General features: G+C 45.5%; 2 protein-coding genes across 3 annotated transcripts; one reads left to right on the top strand and one right to left on the bottom strand.

Annotated features, from left to right (window-relative positions):
- Positions 1-11,623: 11,623 nt before the first annotated feature.
- Positions 11,624-14,007, bottom strand: LOC109778760 (protein SHORT INTERNODES 1). Of its 2 annotated transcripts, none has more exons than XM_020337337.4 (3): positions 13,762-14,007; positions 12,406-13,149; positions 11,624-12,318 (listed from the first exon to the last, which is right to left on the bottom strand). In XM_020337337.4, the coding sequence occupies exons 2-3, from the start codon at positions 13,061-13,063 to the stop codon at positions 11,936-11,938; spliced, it is 1,041 nt and encodes a 346-aa protein (XP_020192926.1). In that variant the 5' UTR covers positions 13,064-13,149; positions 13,762-14,007; the 3' UTR covers positions 11,624-11,935. The 2 variants fall into 2 exon arrangements, with proteins under 2 accessions (XP_020192926.1, XP_020192925.1); XM_020337336.4 differs by having other exon boundaries at positions 13,477-14,005.
- Positions 14,008-14,827: 820 nt separating this feature from the next.
- Positions 14,828-19,455, top strand: LOC141027334 (uncharacterized). Its single transcript, XM_073504335.1, has 7 exons — positions 14,828-15,995; positions 17,270-17,437; positions 17,733-17,809; positions 18,046-18,319; positions 18,539-18,619; positions 18,716-18,840; positions 18,937-19,455. The coding sequence occupies exons 1-7, from the start codon at positions 14,828-14,830 to the stop codon at positions 19,453-19,455; spliced, it is 2,412 nt and encodes an 803-aa protein (XP_073360436.1).
- Positions 19,456-20,425: the final 970 nt, after the last annotated feature.

The raw sequence follows: 20,425 nt of genomic DNA, 5'->3' as shown, positions 1-20,425 counted from the left end.
GGTGAGCGCTGGACTTGCATTGTACTGGTACCATAACACGCCGATTAATTAAGAAGTCGTCGCAAAATCGAACAAAATTATTTAACTAAGATGAAACTGACCATACGATCGAAAAGCAAGGCTGCAGATATGTATAAGACGATCGATGGCCAGCCACCAAAGTCATGGGCATACTGTGTTGTCCACGTTCTGACACGGAAATTGGGTCTGGCTTTGCGTTAGGTCACGTACGTACGCGCGCTGTCTGTAGGATGGAGGAGCTGGACCATACGTGCATGCATGTAGCCTAAGCTAATAAGCTAGGCGTTGCAGGCGACTGTAGCACTCATCGATAGATCCAGATCGTGGTAAATTACATCACAGCACGCAGGAAAGAAGGGGCATGAGCAGTCTGACGCACCGGCGTTATGCGCCTCGCCTGCAAATGCAGGTAGCCAAACACTGGATCGATCAAACGTATTGTCCGTACGTGCCTGCGGCTAGATAAGCCCATGCATGCATCGACTGATCCATTCATTCATTGGAGTGCATACATGATCTTGCGGCCATGCATGGCACTGTTCATTGCAGTACTTAACAACCGGAGCAGTGCGATTATGGTACTCGCTCTCGCTCTCATCATGCAGACGTTAGCGGACCGACATACATCTAGGGCGGCGGCCGCTTGCTACAGTGTTACGCCGTATGTACCAGTCCAGCAGTGCATACCCGAGTCCCAACCCTAGCTACCGCTTGGTCTAGGGACGTTCTATGTGACCCAAGATTTGATGACGCAGATCAAGCAAAAATTATCGCCGTGATGTGGGCAATCTGGACGCCCAGGAACAACGTAACTCATGATAGAGCAAGTTTAGATCTGGTGCATTCGATGAAGAGATGGCCAGAGAGGCTTTGTCGCTGCTGGAACTACCTCGAGATCAGGCGAGGATTCTGCCAGATCATGGATGGAGACCCCCTGACGTTGATTGCAAGATCAATACCGATGCAGGGATTTCCATGGATGTTAGGCTGGGTGTAGGGGGCGTTGCAAGATCGTCCGCCGCATATCTGGGTGCCTGGTGTAAGCCATGTTTAGGGTGTTACTGACCTACTTGTTGCGGAGGCGCTCGCTCTTGGTGAAGGTGTGGTCTTTGTAAAGCTCCGTGGCTTTGCACGGGTGAAGATGGAGAATGACAATTTGGAGGTCGTTACTCTATGGAACTCGTATCATTCTTCATTCTTCGCGCTCGCTGATAGCACCAGTGTTATTAGATATTGAAGGGCTAGCGTCTAGTTTTAATTCTTTTGTTATTCATCATGTAAAAAGTCATGCCAACGTCTCGGCCCACCTATGTGCAAAACATGCATCCACACTGGAGGTGAAGGAGCGCCCCCCCCACCCCCCCCCCCCCTTCCCCCCGGGGGTGGTTTCAATAAAGCCCTTCAGTTCCTGGCAAAAAAAAAAGAAGCTACTGACATAGCCTAAAGTATGGATGAGTCTAGAACAAATAAGAAGTCTCTCTGTGTTGGGTTTGTGCATATTATGTGTTGTGCTTATGAAAATGCATGGAATCTTCTAGAAATTACACATGGCAGAATCCGGTGCAGGAATCGTTGGCTTTCGATTGTGGGTTCGGGAGTGGCTCCATGATGTTTGTGGAATTAGCCACTTTGTCTTTCTCCAGCTAGTTCACTTTTTCAGCGGCAGAGCCCGTCCATGTCTTCTTGGTGCTTCACATGTGAGTAAGAGCCGAGGGGACGAGCGATGCATTCCGGCAGGCAGTCTGCCATCGCTTCCTAACCACTAGCGGTGCGCTCGATCCACTTGTCCTTGCCCTCTCCTACAAGTATTCACCTCCAGTCTATTGCGCATCTGTCCCTCATTGTCTCATCCAAGGTTTTTGGGGAACTAAAGAGAGTACTGCTGGAAATAGGTAAGTATCTAGGTTGAGAACGTGATACAAAATGCGGCGATACAGAGAGCAACATGGGGTTAGATAGTTTATTGAAAATATGTGGAGATGGCGTGTGGTACGGGTATCATTCCCGATAGGTACGTTTGAGTAATGGGTAGAAGTAAGAGCAAGGAGAAGCGAATGGTAGAGAGCTCAGTTGGATAGTGAATTTTATGACAGGATGCTTGGGGGCGATTTTGCGTGCCAGAAGATACTTTCCTCATCAACGGGAGACACGAATATCGAGGCCCTGGCGATCATCCTTGCATGTTGGTGAATCGACCGCTGTCGTTGAGAATCTGCATGGTAGGAACCATTAGTGATTTGTGCTGCTAATGCCTACTATTGTTGATGGATTTGTGTCGTCATCGATGCTATGCACGTGTGCCTAATGAGTGATACTTTTAAGCTCATCACACCATTGTTTAAACCATATAGTCTTATATTTTCTGAGAAAATCACTTTGAGATTGCCACTAATGACTAATGAATACCAGAGATCATGAAATCCTTTATTTGTTTTGTTTCCCTGGGAAAAGAGGCCAAACATGGATGAAAATCATCACTTAGAAGGAATAAGGGCTTGTGGGAGAAGGGAGGAAGGAATTGGAGGCGTAGCCAAGTCACCAAAGCACAAGGTGGAGTCTGGTACGAGCGCACATGCTCGTACCAGTGCTTGTACCAAGTGACAACGGCTCCGGGAGGTCCAACCAACCAACTAATTTAAAGGGATCCTCACCAGATTCCCAACAGAGGAGCATCGAGAACGCCATTCGTGAAACATAAGCCATCTTCCAACCCTAGCATGGGAGAGTTTGCAACGGGTCCTCTCTAGCAGTGTTATGTTCATAGTTCTTCTACTCCTTCTATTGTGGAGTACAAACTGTGGTGTATTGTCTAGTAGTGGTGGCGTCCCGACAAAATGTCTCAAACTCTCCTGAGCGGATCTCTGTACCCTTGTCTGATCTCAAATATTTGAGCTTTTTCCTGTCTGAATTTCCAGCTTAGACTTCCACTAGCGAAAACACGAAAATTATCTCATCCTTAGACTTTAGGGTGTAGACCCAAACCTTTCTACTGAAATCATCAACAACGATAAGCAAACATTTTCCTCCTCTGATTGATTTAACTGGTGCTTCACCCCACAAATCGGTGTGCAGATACTCAATAATGTCCCTCGTCATGTGCACAAAATTACTGAACCTCAGGTGTGTTTGCTTGCCAAAGATGCAATGCTCACAAAACTACAAATTTCTTGTCTTCTAATTGTTCAGCGGACCACGACGACTCAACTCTGCCATACCACCCTGTCACATGTGCCACAAAGTAGTCATGGTTCTATCATCCATGCAGGAGCTTGAAGCCAGCAAGGCAGACCCAGTAAGCAAGCCGCCCTACAAGAAATACAACTCATATTTATCTGGATTCAGGAGTAGTGAGGGCCTTCATCACACACAAGGAGTCCCTAAACACTTTGATCTGAAAGCTATGACTCACAAACTTATAGCCTTTTCTGTCAAGTGTCTTGAATGGTATCAAATTTTTCTTTAGCCTAACCACATGACGAACATCTTGAGTGCACATCATACAATCAAAAATTCAGAATCTGATTGTGCCAATAATGACAACACTGCACTTTGTGTCGTTGCCCATGAAAACCTAATCATCATTCAATGGCTCATAGCTGGCAAACCACTCTTTGTATGAACACATATGATGGAAACAAGCTGAATCAAGAACCCAACCAGTGTTGAAACTCATGTCACACATAGAAGAAATGCTAAAAGCACACTACCCAACTGATAAACAATCCGCATCGACCACAAGTAACTCACCAGAACATCCATCATCTTCATGTGTACTTGCCACATTACTCGAAGAATAAGATTCATTCTCATTGGTATTATTTTCCTTGTCCTTTTTATGTTTTTAATTTAGAACAATCCTATCTGATATGGCCCTCCTCCTTACAATAGTGGCATCAATTTTTCTTGTTGGAACATGACTGTGAACGTCCCTTGGATTTCCAATTACTACTAATAGGAGCAGCTTTACCACCACAACCATGCTCAAAGGACCTCTTACATGTCACACCATGTCCTTCACCTTCACTACGACTCTCCATGCGAGTTTTCCTTAACAAGTCCTTTGATAAGTGAATAGAAATAGCATCATCCATCGAGATTGATTCCTTACCATAAAGGATTTTGTCTGTAATGCCATCATATCATATGACTCTAGGAGTGAACACAAGAACAAATTGCCAAATGTTCATTGTCCATAGAGCTACCTGTATTTTGATAGTCAAACACCGACTTACTGAACTCATCAATATATTTCTTGATATGAGTACCTTTTTTCGTACGCATCGTAAACAAGTGCATCATGAGGTAGAATTTGCTGGACAGTGGTCCAAATAGAGCGCTTCCCTTTTCTTCCACAATAACAAAGCAACCCCCCCCCCCCCCCCCCACAAACTTGCTTCAACACATTATCAGCAAGATTCAAATGGAGAACTGTCAATGCCTTCTTATCTAGCTTCTTAATCTCATCATTTTCCATATTTTTCTCACCATCTTCCAGCCCCGTGTCCAATTCCTTGTCAACCAAACTGAATGTATATTTACTTGCCATAACCGGAAGTCACCATTGCAATCAAACTTTCTCACATCCAAAGTTGACATCACCCACACAAAGAGCAAGCAAACAAACGCCGTGTAACAAAGCCTTGATGCCACTTGTGAGTGTAGAGGGGCAGTGGAAGAGACCACAACAACGAGCTAGTTCTTCACAAGGATTTCATCAAACACCTTTATGTGCATGCAGAAAATCCGAACCATATCATGAAATCCACAAGCACCAAGCAATCCAATGTTCACCACAACAATATACTTGCAAGAGCAGCTCACTATAACATCAACAGCCCAACATAATCATCAATATAACAAAGAACCCATGCATCCCATGCATCGAGTGTGAACTCAACCAAATTGTACCAAATTTGGTAACAACTTTTTCGGCAAAAAAAAGTTGTACCAAATTTGAGGAATAGGTACCAATAGCGAGCAAGCAGTTGACCAGCAGTCAATATGACAAGAGAATCACCAAATCAAGGGGAGACACAAGGATTCACGTGGAGACCCCTTGCGGGAAAAACCACGGGTGGCCGCGAGTAATCTTCCACTATAGAGATGAATCAAGTACAAGGTAGAAGCCAACAAGAAAGAGAGGCTCCAAATCCCCAATTTTAGTACTCAAATTTGGGTGGATTTGTAGATCAAGTAGCCTCACTTCTCTCCCTAACCCAAGAGCTCCCACAAGAACAGAAAATCCTAACTTTTTGTATTCCCGAATTAGGGGAGATGCCTACATAAACAGCCTTGCAGAAAGGCCCCTCAATTTGGTAACTACGACAAACAACCCCTACTTCAGCCTACACATGCCCATGTGTTGTTTTGCATGTTTGAATGGCCAAAATGGTTTCCAAATGATGAAATAAGAGTTTCACATTATCACACAAAGCAAAAATCTTATCAAGAACAACATGTATAAGTAGGCACTAGATGTGTTGATGATGGTCGAGATATGCATTGCTTCCTTATGCAATTATATGTTTCCTACTACAATAAGCACGTGCATCTTTTAGATAGCTACATATTGGCCAAAAAACGATGTGAGTTCTGTACATGCCCCAAGAGAGTTTTATACTATGGGGCCCCGGGTTCTAGTTTCACCATGGCCCCCCAAAATCACATGACCGGCCTTGGGTGGATTCCGGCCTTTGCTGGTGGGAGGGCTCCATTTTTAGACTTTTTATAGTTTGATTAGGGTTTGTGTCCTGCCTAGCAAGGCAAGATGGCAACAGTCCCTGAGGATGGAATAAGGTTCTCTTCGCCTTGCCCCTGTTCTGGCGGAGCATCTAGTGTAGTTAGAGGGCATGTGAAGGTGTGTCGCTAACGGATGATGTTCTTTGTACTGCCTTGATAGTTGATGAATAGATTGGAAGTTTTTCTCACAGAAGTAAATAAATACAAATAAGGTTCTCCCTGCCTAGCCCTCATACCATCTTTAGGTGTTTTTTTAGTTTGGTTAGAGTTTGTGTCCTGCTCGAAAAGGTGAGACGGCCGCGTCTCCTTGAAGATGAAATAAGATCCTCCCAGTCTATCCTTGGTTCCAACGGCTTGTTTACCGTCGCCAAAGGACGTGTGGAGGTTTGTCTCCAACGGATGATATTCTTCGTACTGTCTTGACAATGAATAGATTGAATTTTTTTCTAATAAATAAATAAATATATAATGCTTGCTTCGTGCGTACATTAGGCATGCATATCCACATGGACTCTGAGAGTTCAATTTCATTTCAGTTGGCCCAACAGACTGAGACATTGGCAGGCCGTGACAGCTAAAACAGGAGTACGCAGCAGCGCCCGATCCTAGATTCCCCAAATCACCGTCGGTGATTCCAGGCTAGACGACTGCTCGCCGGTAGCGGGGGGTAAAAGAAAGAAAAGAGTTTTGAGGTGGCGTGTGAGGATCGATGGTGCCAAGCCGGAGCCGTCCGGCCGGTCCGGTCGATCACTCTGCTGCCTCCCATCAGCAAGCACTAGGAAACACAAAGTACGTACTGCCCTCGATCCCGACGAGCCGAGCGCTGAAAGCTAGCGTTATCACACTGCCCAAGGCGGCCACCTCTTATCTCACATGCCCCCACACCCCTAACTTAATCATCTCATCACTCTCGCTCTCACCACCTGCCGGAGATCCCAGTAGAAAAAGGATCCATCAGGTCAAATAATTAACCCTTAGTTTGTCACCACTCACCACTAGCTAATTAATCAATTAAATCTTGCAGTGGTCTCCTCACCTGCTTAACAAAAAGAATCAATTAACCAGTGAGTAGTACTAGCGGGAGTATATATATTCACGCGCGCGGCGCGCGCACATGGTAATCACAGTGTCGGGTCATGTGTGACAGGCCCGATCGATCGGACGCGTTTTGCTTTATTTGCACAGACCTACGTACGGGGCGGCATGTGCGGACGGTTTAATTAAGTTTTCCCTTCGCATGCAAGATTAGCTGCAGGACATGCATGCAGCGCGTTAAGTATACGTATAGTACGCCCCTCCTACTAGCTAAGGCATCTGAATAGCTCTAGGTTAGCCTAGCTAGGCACCACCAACTTATCTCTTAATTCCCTGAGAGCGAAATTAAGGTTGGCGCGCGGCAGGCAAGACAAGGAAGTTCAAACTTGAGAGAGTTCTTCATGAGTGAGATCATGCGCGATCGTGCATGCACGTAAGACAAAAAGGGTAGGCATGCATGAGGATTGTTTCCATAGATCAGAACGTTTTTAGATCGCCTCGATGAGTGGCAGGCAGGGGTATGCATAGGTCAACCAACATTACATGGTAACGCTTGATCATGTTACTGTGGGCTTTGGTACTGTTCAAGCATGTATGTGTGTGATCGATCGATTCTCTCTAGCTAGAAATCATGGATGAATGATCAAATCATATGCATGCATGATGCATGCCATGACCAACAGACCAACCAACCAAGCACTCCAACAGATCTACAGTATCGGTGAATCTATTTGTGCACGATTTCTCACCACTATTTTTTTTACCAAACTGCTGAACAATAACCCTATACTTTGTTGGTTAAGAAATTAGCTAATCAAAAGGGCACCACAAGACAATCCTCGCTAGCTAAGATGAGCTAGCTACCTAGTAGGAGTAGCTAGAGTATGATACATTGAACAACATGTTTAATTTCCGACATTGTGCTTCTCTAAATTTGCGGCATGCAAGCAGGACATGTGCATGAGAGCTAACCTTCACAAATTAAAGCCTTGTCTTCTTGGACCATGTATGTCTTTGCAATTCCTTCACCTCTTTCTTAGTCTCTCACCCCACACTATTGTTAATCATCCTGGCTGGCTAAGCTTGGTTTTAGGGCTCTTCTTTTATGTTGCGGAGTGCTTGCCATTTTTTTTTGCAAACACGTACAGCTGACTAGGAGGGGGGCAGCACCAACCAGGCCCACATGCATGCTCAGTACACAAGGCACTCAGAATAAATGAATATTTACAATTAGGGCCCTATAGCCAGAGGGGATGGAGGCTATGGTTGTACAAAGGGATAGAGCTAGGGTGTTAGGTGTGGATACGTAGCTTGGGCCAATAAATTATTTCTTGTTAGGTCTGGTTCCTTGTTTGTTGCAGTAGTAGCTGAGGATTCTGGTGATGGCAAAGGGAGCTGCGAGCTAGCTGTTCCTTGTTACAAGGTCAAGAATTTGTTGTGAGAGCTGCTACGTCATGGTCTCATGGAGAGGAAAGTGGTCCACGAAATCTAAGAAGGCCTAACTCATGTCCCTTTCCTCCCATGTATGTGATGGAGAGTGAACTCCTCTAGGCTTATGTAATGCGCTTCATAGCCATTATGTTTGCCGTAAGACCCAATTAATGTATATATCCAATGCACATCTCAAGCCTTTTAGGTGCATTCCATGGTGACCTGGTCAACCTCTTCAAAAAGGGGTCCACGGTATAAGAAAATTTTGGTCAATATGGTTATATCATAATACTCCTCATGCCCTTCATCATAGTTGCAACTACAAATTGAATCCATCGTTCACATATTTTTTGGGTACATATATCACGAGTGTGCACGGTATCAAGAATGAAGTAGATGTATATTGTAGCTACGGAAGCACAACCTCAAAGATGACGGATAGAATAGTTTTGGAAACTTAGGATCCTTTTCCTAGGAGACACAAACATTCACTGTGCATTATGCTTGACGGGTAGCTGACACATTCGTCAAAAGGAAACTAGCCTTAATTAGAGACGAACGATGAAAGCAATCGCTTTCTCAATCCAATTTGGTTCTGGCTGTATATAAACTACAATCATAGTACATTACACTACATAGAAAAAGCATATGTTTAGCTAGCCACAATACCTACACAAACAACAAGCAGATTTTCATATATATCCAAAGATTTTTCAGTATCATGCATGTGTATACTGCATTCCATACCTAGCTAGCTAGTTCTTTGTCGCCATTTGTTCAGCTTCAGAAGTACATGATCTATACCATACTCACGGGGCAGCAAAGAGTCTACTAATTACTATTGTATTTTATAACTTCATCACACTCTCACAGATCAATTAGTTCCAAATATATCTGGAGCCGGTGCACAATATTAATGGATTTGTTTAAATAATCCTATTTTGATGGCCTTGAGCCTTTTATGGTATATATATGATTAATTATGCTGAGATGGTTGTTATATATACATCCAGGTACGTCGGTGTTGATAACTTTACTAGATCCTTCCTACCTAAAGATAAGTTAGCTAGAGTCGACATCAAGAGTTGGAGTCATGGATGGGTACAAGCCAAGGCCGAAAAGGGTAGCTCCATAGGTAAGTTTACAGTTTCATATGCTAATATTTTTCATTCTCTCAGTTTTTAGTTCAAACATAGAAACAAAGAATTCAACACTACCGTACCTTAGCATATGTACACTCTCATCCTATACACATGTGATGATTATGGATAGGATGAGAATACCAAGAAATTATAGTGCTTTTAGTGCAGGTGCTCTAAAATGATCGAGAAACAAAATATTCGGTTTGAAACCAATACTTTCTGAATTATCTAAGTTAATAGGGTTGGAAATAATAATATATCAACAATTCACTTAGAAAATACACATGCACACGGAATAGTAGTGCATATTCCCTAGTTCTAAGTTTATATATATGCTGGGTAGAATAGAGCTACTGCACGAATATATAAATTCTCTACTTCAAATTACTACTAAGACCCATGAAGTCCATGCATATCATATGATACAGAAAGTAACCTTTTCCTATTAATGTGTGTCATCTTTTCAACAAGCTAAGATAAAGAATGATTTATTATTGCAAATTTGAAGTAAAGATTGATGTTCATACACAAAATTCAGATGATAATATAACATAAAATTTCTAAGGATATACAATTTATCTTCACTATATTGGAGAAGAAATAGGGCGACTAAAAATTAATCATCCATGTGCACAAGGAGAACTACATCAGCTGCTAATTTGAATATGAAGGGATGTTCTTGCCCACTCTTAGTTTATCTCTCTTGTGATGAGTTAGCCGTTCTTAAATAGTTCGTGTAATTTTCTTGCACCCAGAATGTGCTCATATCACATTTATTTAAATGTTTAGATCCACGAAAGCATTAACATTTATAAACTTCCATGTAACACAGATAACAATGGTGCACCAAACATGAGATGATATATATCAGTCGTCCTTATAAAGTTCTTGTTTGGATGCACGGTAACGGTGCCAAATCCCTTTGCGAAGCATTCGAAGTTGAGATACAACCCCTACCTCGCCAAGGGACTTGCTCCAATGCAAGACTATCCAAAGTACCCCTAATCATGTGTGAGGAACCTAGACACGCATAGGACTATAAAACACTACACGCAGCAAATTTGTAATACAAAACTGATGTTAGCATTAACAAAGTATAGATATAATGCAGCTCGCAATCCACAAAAATGAATGTGTGCCTATTATGTTGGAATCACTCCATGCATATATGTAATCAAACACAAAAGATTTTCAAAAAGCATGGATATGAGTTGAATGATGTTTTGGTTGTAGGTAGTGTCCATTGGTCAGGCTACAGTGCATTACAATCCTAGTGTGCTTGAAAATAAGTGTGCAGAAGGGGCGAAAAGAAACAAAGTAGAGTTGAGGCTACACCTAGATATAGGATATGGACAGTACTCACTGTACCACTCTACGTATATATAGGCCGGCCGGGAGCTGAAAATTGCAGAGTACTGTTGTACTGAAAGACAAGAGATCATACCCACTGTTCTTTATTTCTCTGAAAAGACTTAATCTTGCACAACGCACTGGTGATACTAATTATTTGAATGAGCGAGAGATTATCTAAGATGAAAGACAAACTACTCCTAGCTAAGCATGGACCAGAAATATTAGCTTCAAACTGTACACAATAATAACGCATACATGCCCTAATTAATAGTGGCTAGGCTTAGATAAGTTTGCATGCAGTTTCTTAAAAGTAAATCATGCACATTGTTGACATTCCATCATTCCATGTGACTAGGTTGTATTGGTCGGTATTTCCCATTTTCTGTAAAGAATTGCGACACTGATCTATGTCACTTCAACGAAGAATATTGAAAAATAGTGCCCTAGGAAAAGGAGGAACAGTGGCGTGACAAGGCCACTGACTCTAGAGAGAGGGAGAGAGACAGTAGTGCAAAGATTAGCCAAAGAAATGCATAGGATTGCTGTACTTTCCCTTGTGATGTGGAGCAAGCAGAAGCTGGTTGCTCATCCATCCCAAGGAACAAGAGAATATATGGTTGGCTGCTTAAACAGAAGTACAGAACCAACCAATGCAGCTATAGAAGCATAGAAGAACAAGACATGCAAACAAATCATATAAAAAGCACCACAAAATGAGCAGCTTTACCCATGCCATCCAGAGAGAAGCTTCCCCATGCACACACACAAAAGCAAATCCAAGCAAACAATACCATAGTAGGAGTACGTAATGTAATGTAAGTTATACTACGATGCTTAACATATAATAGTAGTGCTAGTAGCAGTAAACTATAGTTAACCAATCACGTGCTGCATACGAAATGTAGTAGTAAACGATTTCAAAAGGAAGCAGGGATTAAGATACACTTTAGTTTATCTCTCTTTAATTGCACCAATGCATTAAGGTCATTACTAATTAACCAACTGGAAATTAAAATTGCATGGAAGGATCCAAAAGTAGTAGCTCTAGCTAGCTAACGAGATGCATTAGTGTTCATCATCGACTACGGACAACAATTCTCCTCTTCTTGGATCTGCTTGGCTTGCTTTTGTTTGCTCGACTTGGATCAATGCAACTCGGTCGCCATCTTTGGCAGTAAATGAAACTTGCAAGGAATTCATGGCAGGAATTGAAGCTAGGTTCTAGGGTTATGAGGGAAGAACTGGGTGCCTGCTGCGAAGGCGCCGATCGGCGTCGGGTAGGGGTCCATGAGCACCGCCGCGGACGTCGCCACCGTCGCCCCGTGCCCGCCGGCCGCCTCGCTGCTCCCGGCCGGCGATGACCCCTCCCTCGCGGCCCCTGTGAGCTGGTGGTACTCCGCCGACGACGGCGGCAGCTGCCCAGTCGCCTCTTCCGCCGGCCCATGGTCGCGCAGGATCCCCTTGAATGTGTGCCCCCCGATGCTCACCGCCGTCTGGTACGCGAACTCCGCGTCCGGCTCGTCCACCGGTCCTATCCGCACGCACCGGAACACGGCCTCCAGGCTCAGCTCCGGCGGAAATCTCCCGTCCCCCTCGCCTGCAAACACACCCCGTCGGCGTCAGCGTCCTGAATGGTGCAGTGGCTGGTTGTACTGTAGACTGTACTTGAGTCGCTACCACATACCTGAGGAGGTGGTGGCGTCGACCATCGCGGTGGTCGCGGACGGCAAGCGGCCGAGGGAGCGCACGAGCTCGCGGGGCCGTTTGTTGGCAACGGCAGCGGCGGCGGCCGCGGCGGCGCTGTTGTTGGCTGCCGCGCCGCGGAAGAGCGCGGCGAGCTGCTGCTGGCGCTCGCGCCGCTTGGAGGCGGGGACCCAGGTGCTCTTAACGTGGGTGGAGCAGTTGAAGCCGCGGCTGCGGCAGCAGGTGCGGCACCGCTGGTGGGTGCAGTCCTTCTTGGCGTTGTTTCCGCAGTCCTGGCAGCTGGTGCCGGCCCTCCCGCCCCCCGGGCCGCCTCCACCAGCCAAGCCGACGCCGCCCACGCCACCGCCCTCATGCGGCGAGAAGCCCAGCACGACGCCGGTGGCCACCCCGGAGGAGAAGAACTGCGACGTGTGCGGCACGGCCGCCGCCTGCTGGTGGTGCGGGTGCCATAGCTGGAACCCTATCCCACCTCCTCCCCCGCCGCCGCCGCCCGCCGTGTCGGCGGCCGCGGCGGCGGCGCCGCGCGCGTACAGAAACAGGCTGTCTGCCCCGATGGGATGATCGCCGCGGTCGCCGCTCCTTCCCCCGCTGCCTCCTCCACCTCCGCCGCCGCCTCCCCTCAGAGAGAACCCCGCCATCCACGGCAGCAGCCAACACCCATCAAGAAGCTCCTGCCAGCGCGCTCACTTCCTTGCTTACTTTCTCCTTCCTTCCCTCTCACCTCCTACAAACACAAACGGGCCGAATAAAAAAGTAGATCTTGGGTGTAAGAAAAAGCGGAAGAAGCAACAGAACATGGCAGGCTCTTGGGATTGCGCGACCCATAGCTCAGATTTTCAACATGGCTCACCAGTAGATTAGACAGATCTACCACTGAGATGCCGATAGATACACAGATTTCTACGCAATTACACACACATACTCCTCCTCGCTAGCATATCTAGGGGGCTCGGTTACGGGTGTTGACAGCATGTAGCTAGCGCTGACAAACTTGAGCGAGCCTGCCTAACAAGTCAGGAAACTAGTTACTACCCCAACCACTTCTACTCACCTTTCTTCGCCTCTTGCCGTGAGGATAGGTAGCTTGATCTTGCCTCTAATTCTCGATCTCCTCTTGAGAGCGGAGACTGCCTAAGGCTTGGCTTTGTTCTCTTCTCACTAGGAGGAGGAGGAGCTTAGGAGGGAGTGGGGTAAGGTGCTTTTTGGGGTGGTGAGGGGAGCCAAGTGCGTGGCTAGGCTATATAAAGAAGAAGGATTGGGGGAGGGATGATGGGCGCAAGCTGCCGGGGAGGAATTCTAGAGCGCCTGCAAGCGCCGCCATGGTGGCGGCTCGAACCTTAATTTCTATTTATTGCTTCCCGCAGCTCGGCGCTCGATCGACCGATCTCGCTCCTGCTGCTGCTGCCGCTGCCTGCTGCTTCCTTATCTCTCCTCCTTTCCTTGCGCAGTTGTGCTTCCCTCTCTGTCTACCCAACCGGATGAAAGAAGAACAAAGGATGCGAGGGGAGAGAGGAGAGAGGAAATAAAGGAGAAGGGAATGGAGAGAGAATGTGTGTCTACTAGCTGCTAGCAGTAGTACTAGTAGTACTCGATTTTATTTTTATTTGATTTTTGTAGGCTGTTTGTGTGTTGCTTTTGCCTGCTTTTTTTGCCTTGCGCTGCTGAGAAATTATTATGGGAGCGGCCCTGTCAAAGACAGGATGACTACATGGCGACAAAGGGCAGGGAAGGTGAGGGGAGGAATTTTTCACTGACAGGCGAATGCACCTTTGCTCTCTGGTCGTCGTCTTCCAGGCCGAGCCCCCATGCACACATGCTTTTCTTTAACGTCTCCTATCCTATCTCGCCATGTCCCTGTGCATGTGTTTTTTTTAACAATTTCTAGTTTCTTCCAGATAAATGGGCTAAACTTCTAGAACATGAAAGGGGTTAGCGTGTAGGATTAGAAAGTAGTATATAACATATATACCAATTTCTGATTGACAGTAGAATGGCAAGTATGTAGGTGATATAAAAGATATTGGGCTATATGTAGTGACACTTTTCCCAACTGCAACATATGACGTACATCGCTGCAGAAATTCATGCATCAGTTTATCGAGATTAATATTCATAGGCAAGCATGTTTCTGTTAGAATAAGTTGTAAAAAGATAGGAGTAGTTTAAACTTGTAATCTTCTCTTATCTCTTCTTCTGTTATTCCTCTCTGTAACCAACCGGGCATCGATCTATCTCTTCTCTCGATCGATCCCTTCCTTGTAAGCCAAGGCATACCTTCTATATAATACAATGCGGCCCGAGCAAAGAGTTCAACGCTTCCTTATAGCTTTTACATGGTAACAGAGCCTCTTCCTCGATAGATCAGGAATAGATCGCATCTAGCTACCCTGCGACCGAGCGACATGTCCACCACCACCGCCGCCATGACGGCCAGCACCATGGGTGCGCTCATCACCGCCTCATCCTCCGCTTTTGCCTCCTCCTCCTCCACCTCCACCAACACCTCCCTCCTCGGATCGCCACCGCAAGAGAAGCTCACGAGGGGTAACTTCCTCCTCTGGAAGGCCATCGTGTTGCCCCAGATCAAGGGCGCACAGATGGAGCACCACCTCGACGCGCGGAGCCCGCCATCGCCGGCCACGCTCACCATCACCAAGGACGGCAAGGAAGAACAGGTTGTCAACTTCGCCCGATCCCTCTGGTACGCACAGCAGCAGCAGCTCCAAGGATTCTTGATGGGATCCCTATCCCGCGAGATTCTGGCACAGGTCGTGACGCTCCCGACGCCGGCCGAAGTGTGGCAGGCGATCCACGCCATGTTTGCTGCCCAAAGCCAAGCTCAAGCAATCAACACCCGCATCGAGCTCACGAATCTTCAGAAAGGTAACATGACCATGGCCGAATATCTTGGAAAAATTAAAACCCTTACCGATGAAGTAGCCTACACCGCCGCCGCGCTCTCCGATCCCGAGATTGTGTGGAAGATCCTCGCCGGCTTGGACATGGACTACAATCCCGTTGTCTCCGCCCTTGCTGCCCGGGTGGAACCGATCACCGTTCAGGAGCTGTACAACCAGCTCTTGAGCTTCGACGCTCGCCTCAGCCTCCTTCACGGCACCCACGTTCGTCAGTCTTCCGCCAATGCTGCGTCTCATGGCCGTGGCCGTGGGCGCGGTCACCAGGGGCAGTGCAGCGGCAGCAACGACTACACCAACAACAACAGCAGCGGCTACAACACCACCAGCGGTAGCAGCGGCTACAACAACAACAGGGCAGGGGGTGGCGGCTTCAACTCCAACAACAGCCGTCGTCCCTCTTCCTCACGTGCTCGTCCCCGGTGTCAGCTCTGCAAGAAGGCAGGCCATGAAGTCATGGAGTGTTGGCACAGGTATGATGAGAATTTTGTGCCTGACTCTCGCCATGTTGCTGCCGCCATGCGTGAACAAGGAGGAGAAGGAGTTTGGTACGTTGACTCTGGTGCAACGGACCATGTCACAAGTGAACTAGAACAGCTCGCCCTCCGTGAACAGTACCATGGCAATGATCAGATTCACACCGCAAGTGGTGGAGGTATGGATATCCAGCACATTGGTCAAGCTTTTATTAATCCCCCTACACTTAAACATGATCTAGTGTTAAAAGATGTACTTCATGTTCCGCAAGCCGACAAAAACCTTGCATCCATGTCTCGTTTAGCCAATGATAATAACATCTTCTTTGAAACTCACCCTCGTTACTTTTTTTATAAAGGATCGGGCAACGAGGGAACTCCTACATCACGATAGATGCATTGGAGGTCTCTACCCCATCACATCCGGAGCACTTAGTCGCAAGCATCGTCAAGTCTTCTCCGTCATCAAGCCCTCTTTGGCAAGGTGGCATCAAAGATTAGGACATCCATCTTCGATCATTGTTAAACAAGTAGTCAATAAAGGCAATCTCTCGTTGTCACATAGTCCCATTAGTGAGTCCGTTTGTGAAGCTTGTCAATGTGCCAAGAGTCACCAACTCCCTTATCCCAAGTCGAATAGTGTATCTCATGCTCCTTTAGAGCTTATTTTCAGTGATGTATGGGGTCATGCAAGAGACTCCTTTGGCAGAAAGAAATATTATGTTAGTTTCATTGATGACTTTAGCAAGTTTACCTGGATTTATTTGCCCAAGCACAAATCTGAAGTTTTCTCTGTGTTTCAAGAGTTTAAAAAACTTGTTGAACGACACTTTGACAAAAAAATCTTGACAGTCCAAAGTGACTGGGGAGGGGAGTATGAAAAACTCAACTCTTTCTTCCGTAGCATAGGCATTGAACATCATGTGTCTTGTCCTCATGCTCACCAACAAAACGGCTCCCCTGAGTGGAAACATCGCCACATTGTTGAAGTTGGTCTATCTCTCCTTGCCCATGCATCTATGCCTCTCAAGTACTGGGATGAAGCATCCATTACTGCCACATATCTTATAAATCGTTTCCCTAGTAAAGTTATTGGCAACATCACTCCACTGGAGCGGTTATATCATCAAAAACCCGATTACAATTCTCTCAATTTTTTTGGATGTGCTTGCTATCCCAATCTCCGTCCTTACAATCGTCATAAACTTGAGCTTCGTTCCACTCAATGTGTCTTTATTGGCTATAGCAATCTTCATAAAGGATACAAATGTCTAGAAGTTGCAACTGGACGGATTTATATTTCTCGAGATGTCGTTTTTGATGAAACTCTCTTTCCGTTTGCTAAACTTCATCCAAACGACGGAGCCCTTCTTCGTACTGAGATAGCACTACTCCCAGATCACGGGGGTGAATTAAATAAAACTGACTATGTGCAAAATTCTGTTGAAAACAGTGGTTCTGATGATGTTTGTGCAAGATTGGGGCGTCATTTTATGTGTGCAGAACAGGACAAAGATGGTGCAGAAAACGAAGCTGATTCACCTGGTGGCAGCGGCGCGTGATCCAGCGCTGATCCGCGCATCAGCACTGCCCCTGTCGTCGCGCGATCCGATGCAGATCGGCATGCAGCCAATCAGGCGCACGCCAGCACGGGCCCATCTCGTCCTAACGCGGTTGTGGCCGACAGCCTCCACCTGGTGGACCCCGCCACTCCACGCGCCAGCCCACGCGCGGGAGAAACCGCGTCTCCACGCGGCGCCTCACGAGCCGGGAGCCCGCGGATCGAGCCAGCCGCCGACAGCGGGGTGCCTGCGGGGTCTGCGCACTCAGGATCGTCCTCGGATCACGAGCTAGATCCCTCTGCAGATTCTGTGCGCGAATCTCTCTTGGATCCGGAGCTGGGATCTTCTGTGCAGGATCCTACAACATCTTCTGCACCGGGATCTTCTGCGCCTACAGCACCAATGGCTCCTCGGCAACATACTCGGTCACAGTCAGGCATTACCAAAGCAAAATAATACACTGATGGTACGGTCAGGTATGATAAAGTGAAACGTGCTTTTCTCAGTAATATTGGTGAACCAACAAATTTGCATGATGCTCTTGCACATAAAGATTGGAAAGAAGCTATGGATCATGAATATGATGCACTCATGAAAAATAAAAACATGGCATTTAGTACCACCAAGGCAGGGTCACAATATCATTGATTGTAAATGGGTATACAAGATAAAGAGAAAATCTGATGGAAGCATAGACAGATACAAGGCTAGACTAGTTGCTAAAGGTTTCAAACAGAGGTTTGGTATTGATTATGAAGATACATTTAGTCCTGTTGTTAAGTCTGATACTATTCGTCTTGTACTGTCTATTGCTATTTCTAGAGGATGGAGCTTACGCCAGCTAGATGTTCAGAACACGTTTCTTCATGGTGTTCTTGAGGAAGAAGTGTTCATGCGGCAACCACCAGGATATGAGGACCGAAGTGCACCACACTATGTCTGTAAGTTGGATAAAGCTTTGTATGGTTTGAAACAAGCCCCAAGAGCTTGGTACTCAGGATTGAATATGCAACTACAACAACTTGGGTTTACACCATCCAAAGCAGATACCTCATTGTTCTTTTATCATAGAGATAATATCACTATTTTTGTGCTTGTCTATGTTGATGATATAATTGTGGCTAGTTCCAGTGCACATGCTACCACTTGTTTGCTTAAAGATCTGAAGTTGGAGTTTGCTCTCAAGGACTTGGGTGATCTTCATTATTTTCTTGGTATAGAAGTTAATCAGATAAAGAATGGTATACTTCTTACACAAGAAAAGTACACCACTGACATACTCAGGAGAGTAGGATTGGAAAATTGTAAACCGGTGAGTACACCAATTTCAACTTCAGAAAAACTTACAGTTGAAAGTGGAGAGGTGCTTGGACCAGAAGATGCAACAAAGTACAGGAGTGTTGTTGGTGCTCTGCAATATTTGACTCTTACTCGTCCTGATATTTCTTATTCTGTTAATAAGGTATGTCAATATTTGCATGCACCTAGAACAACTCATTGGACTGCAGTAAAAAGGATTTTGAGGTATCTTAAATATTCAGGAGGTCTTGGACTTCAGATTACCAAGTCATTGTCTATGCTTGTTACTGCATACTCTGATGCAGACTGGGCAGGGTGTGCTGATGACAGAAGGTCCACGGGTGGTTTTGCTGTATTTGTGGGAACAAATCTTGTGTCATGGAGTGCAAGAAAACAGGCAACTGTCTCTAGATCAAGTACAGAGGCTGAGTATAAAGCACTGGCTAATGCTACAGCTAAGGTAATGTGGATACAGACTTTGCTATATGATCTTGGGATAAAGGCTCCACAAGCTGCGAGATTATGGTGTGATAATATTGGTGCAACCTATCTCTCAGCTAATCCTGTTTTCCATGCACGAACCAAACATATTGAAGTTGATTTTCACTTTGTCAGAGAAAGAGTAGCTCGAAAGCTACTTGATATTCGTTTTATACCAACTGGTGATCAACTTGCTGATGGCTTCACAAAACCTCTTACAACAGGAAGGTTGAATGAGCTCAAGAACAATCTTAACCTTGGTAAAGTTTATTCGGTTCAGATTGAGGGGGAATGTTAGAATAAGTTGTAAAGAGATAGGAGTAGTTTAAACTTGTAATCTTCTCTTATCTCTTCTTCTGTTATTCCTCTCTGTAACCAACTGGGCATCGATCTATCTCTTCTCTCGATCGATCCCTTCCTTGTAAGCCAAGGCATGCATACCTTCTATATAATACAATGCGGTCCGAGCAAAGGGTTCAACGCTTCCTTCTAGCTTTTACAGTTTCAATATACTTTTTCAAATATATAGATCACGAGAATAGCTTTTGGTTGGTTTACACTAGTAAAAGGGCCCCGTTGTTGCAACGGGATAATAAAATCGTGGTATTCAAATCAAATTTCAAATATTTGGACTCTGTGTGTATACACGTATTGGAATATTTGTGCGCCGGCCGGCGCACATGCGGACGTAAGACACATGCATTCCAACGTGCTCACAATGGATCAACGATGTTGGACTTACCCTTGATGTGTGTATTTTTTAGTACATTCTCGATGCGTGTATGAGATGGAAAAGAAACAATCAGTCTCACGATGGATGGAAAACTGGAGGATCCAATGACGTACGGGTAATTCGAAAGAACACTCGTTTTCTTCATGTTTATGGGTGGCGGGGTGGGTAGTTTACTTCAACTTTAGGGGCAATTCAGAGAGAAACAATTAACAAAGAGTTTATTTGCTTATGGGTGGCGGAGTGGGTAATTTACTTGAACTTTACGGGCAGTTTCATGAAAAACGAAAAAATCATATAAACAATTAACGAAGATATTTTTTCATTTACGGGTGACATGGTGAGTAATTTACTTTACCTTTCTGGGCAGCTTAGGCTAAGTGGATGGACCAAAATATCAGAGAAATGCAACTCCCTTTATTATTAATTAACTAGCAAAATGGCCCATCCGTTGTAACGGGATAATAAAATCTTGGTCTTCAAATAAAGTTCTAAATATTCGCACTCCATGTATATACAAGTATTTGAATATTTGTGC

This window comes from Aegilops tauschii, chromosome 7 (assembly GCF_002575655.3).
Source record: "Aegilops tauschii subsp. strangulata cultivar AL8/78 chromosome 7, Aet v6.0, whole genome shotgun sequence".
Taxonomy (NCBI): Eukaryota; Viridiplantae; Streptophyta; class Magnoliopsida; order Poales; family Poaceae; genus Aegilops; species Aegilops tauschii.
Note: the sequence above shows the minus strand (reverse complement) of the source record. Positions and strands in the feature narration are given on the sequence as shown.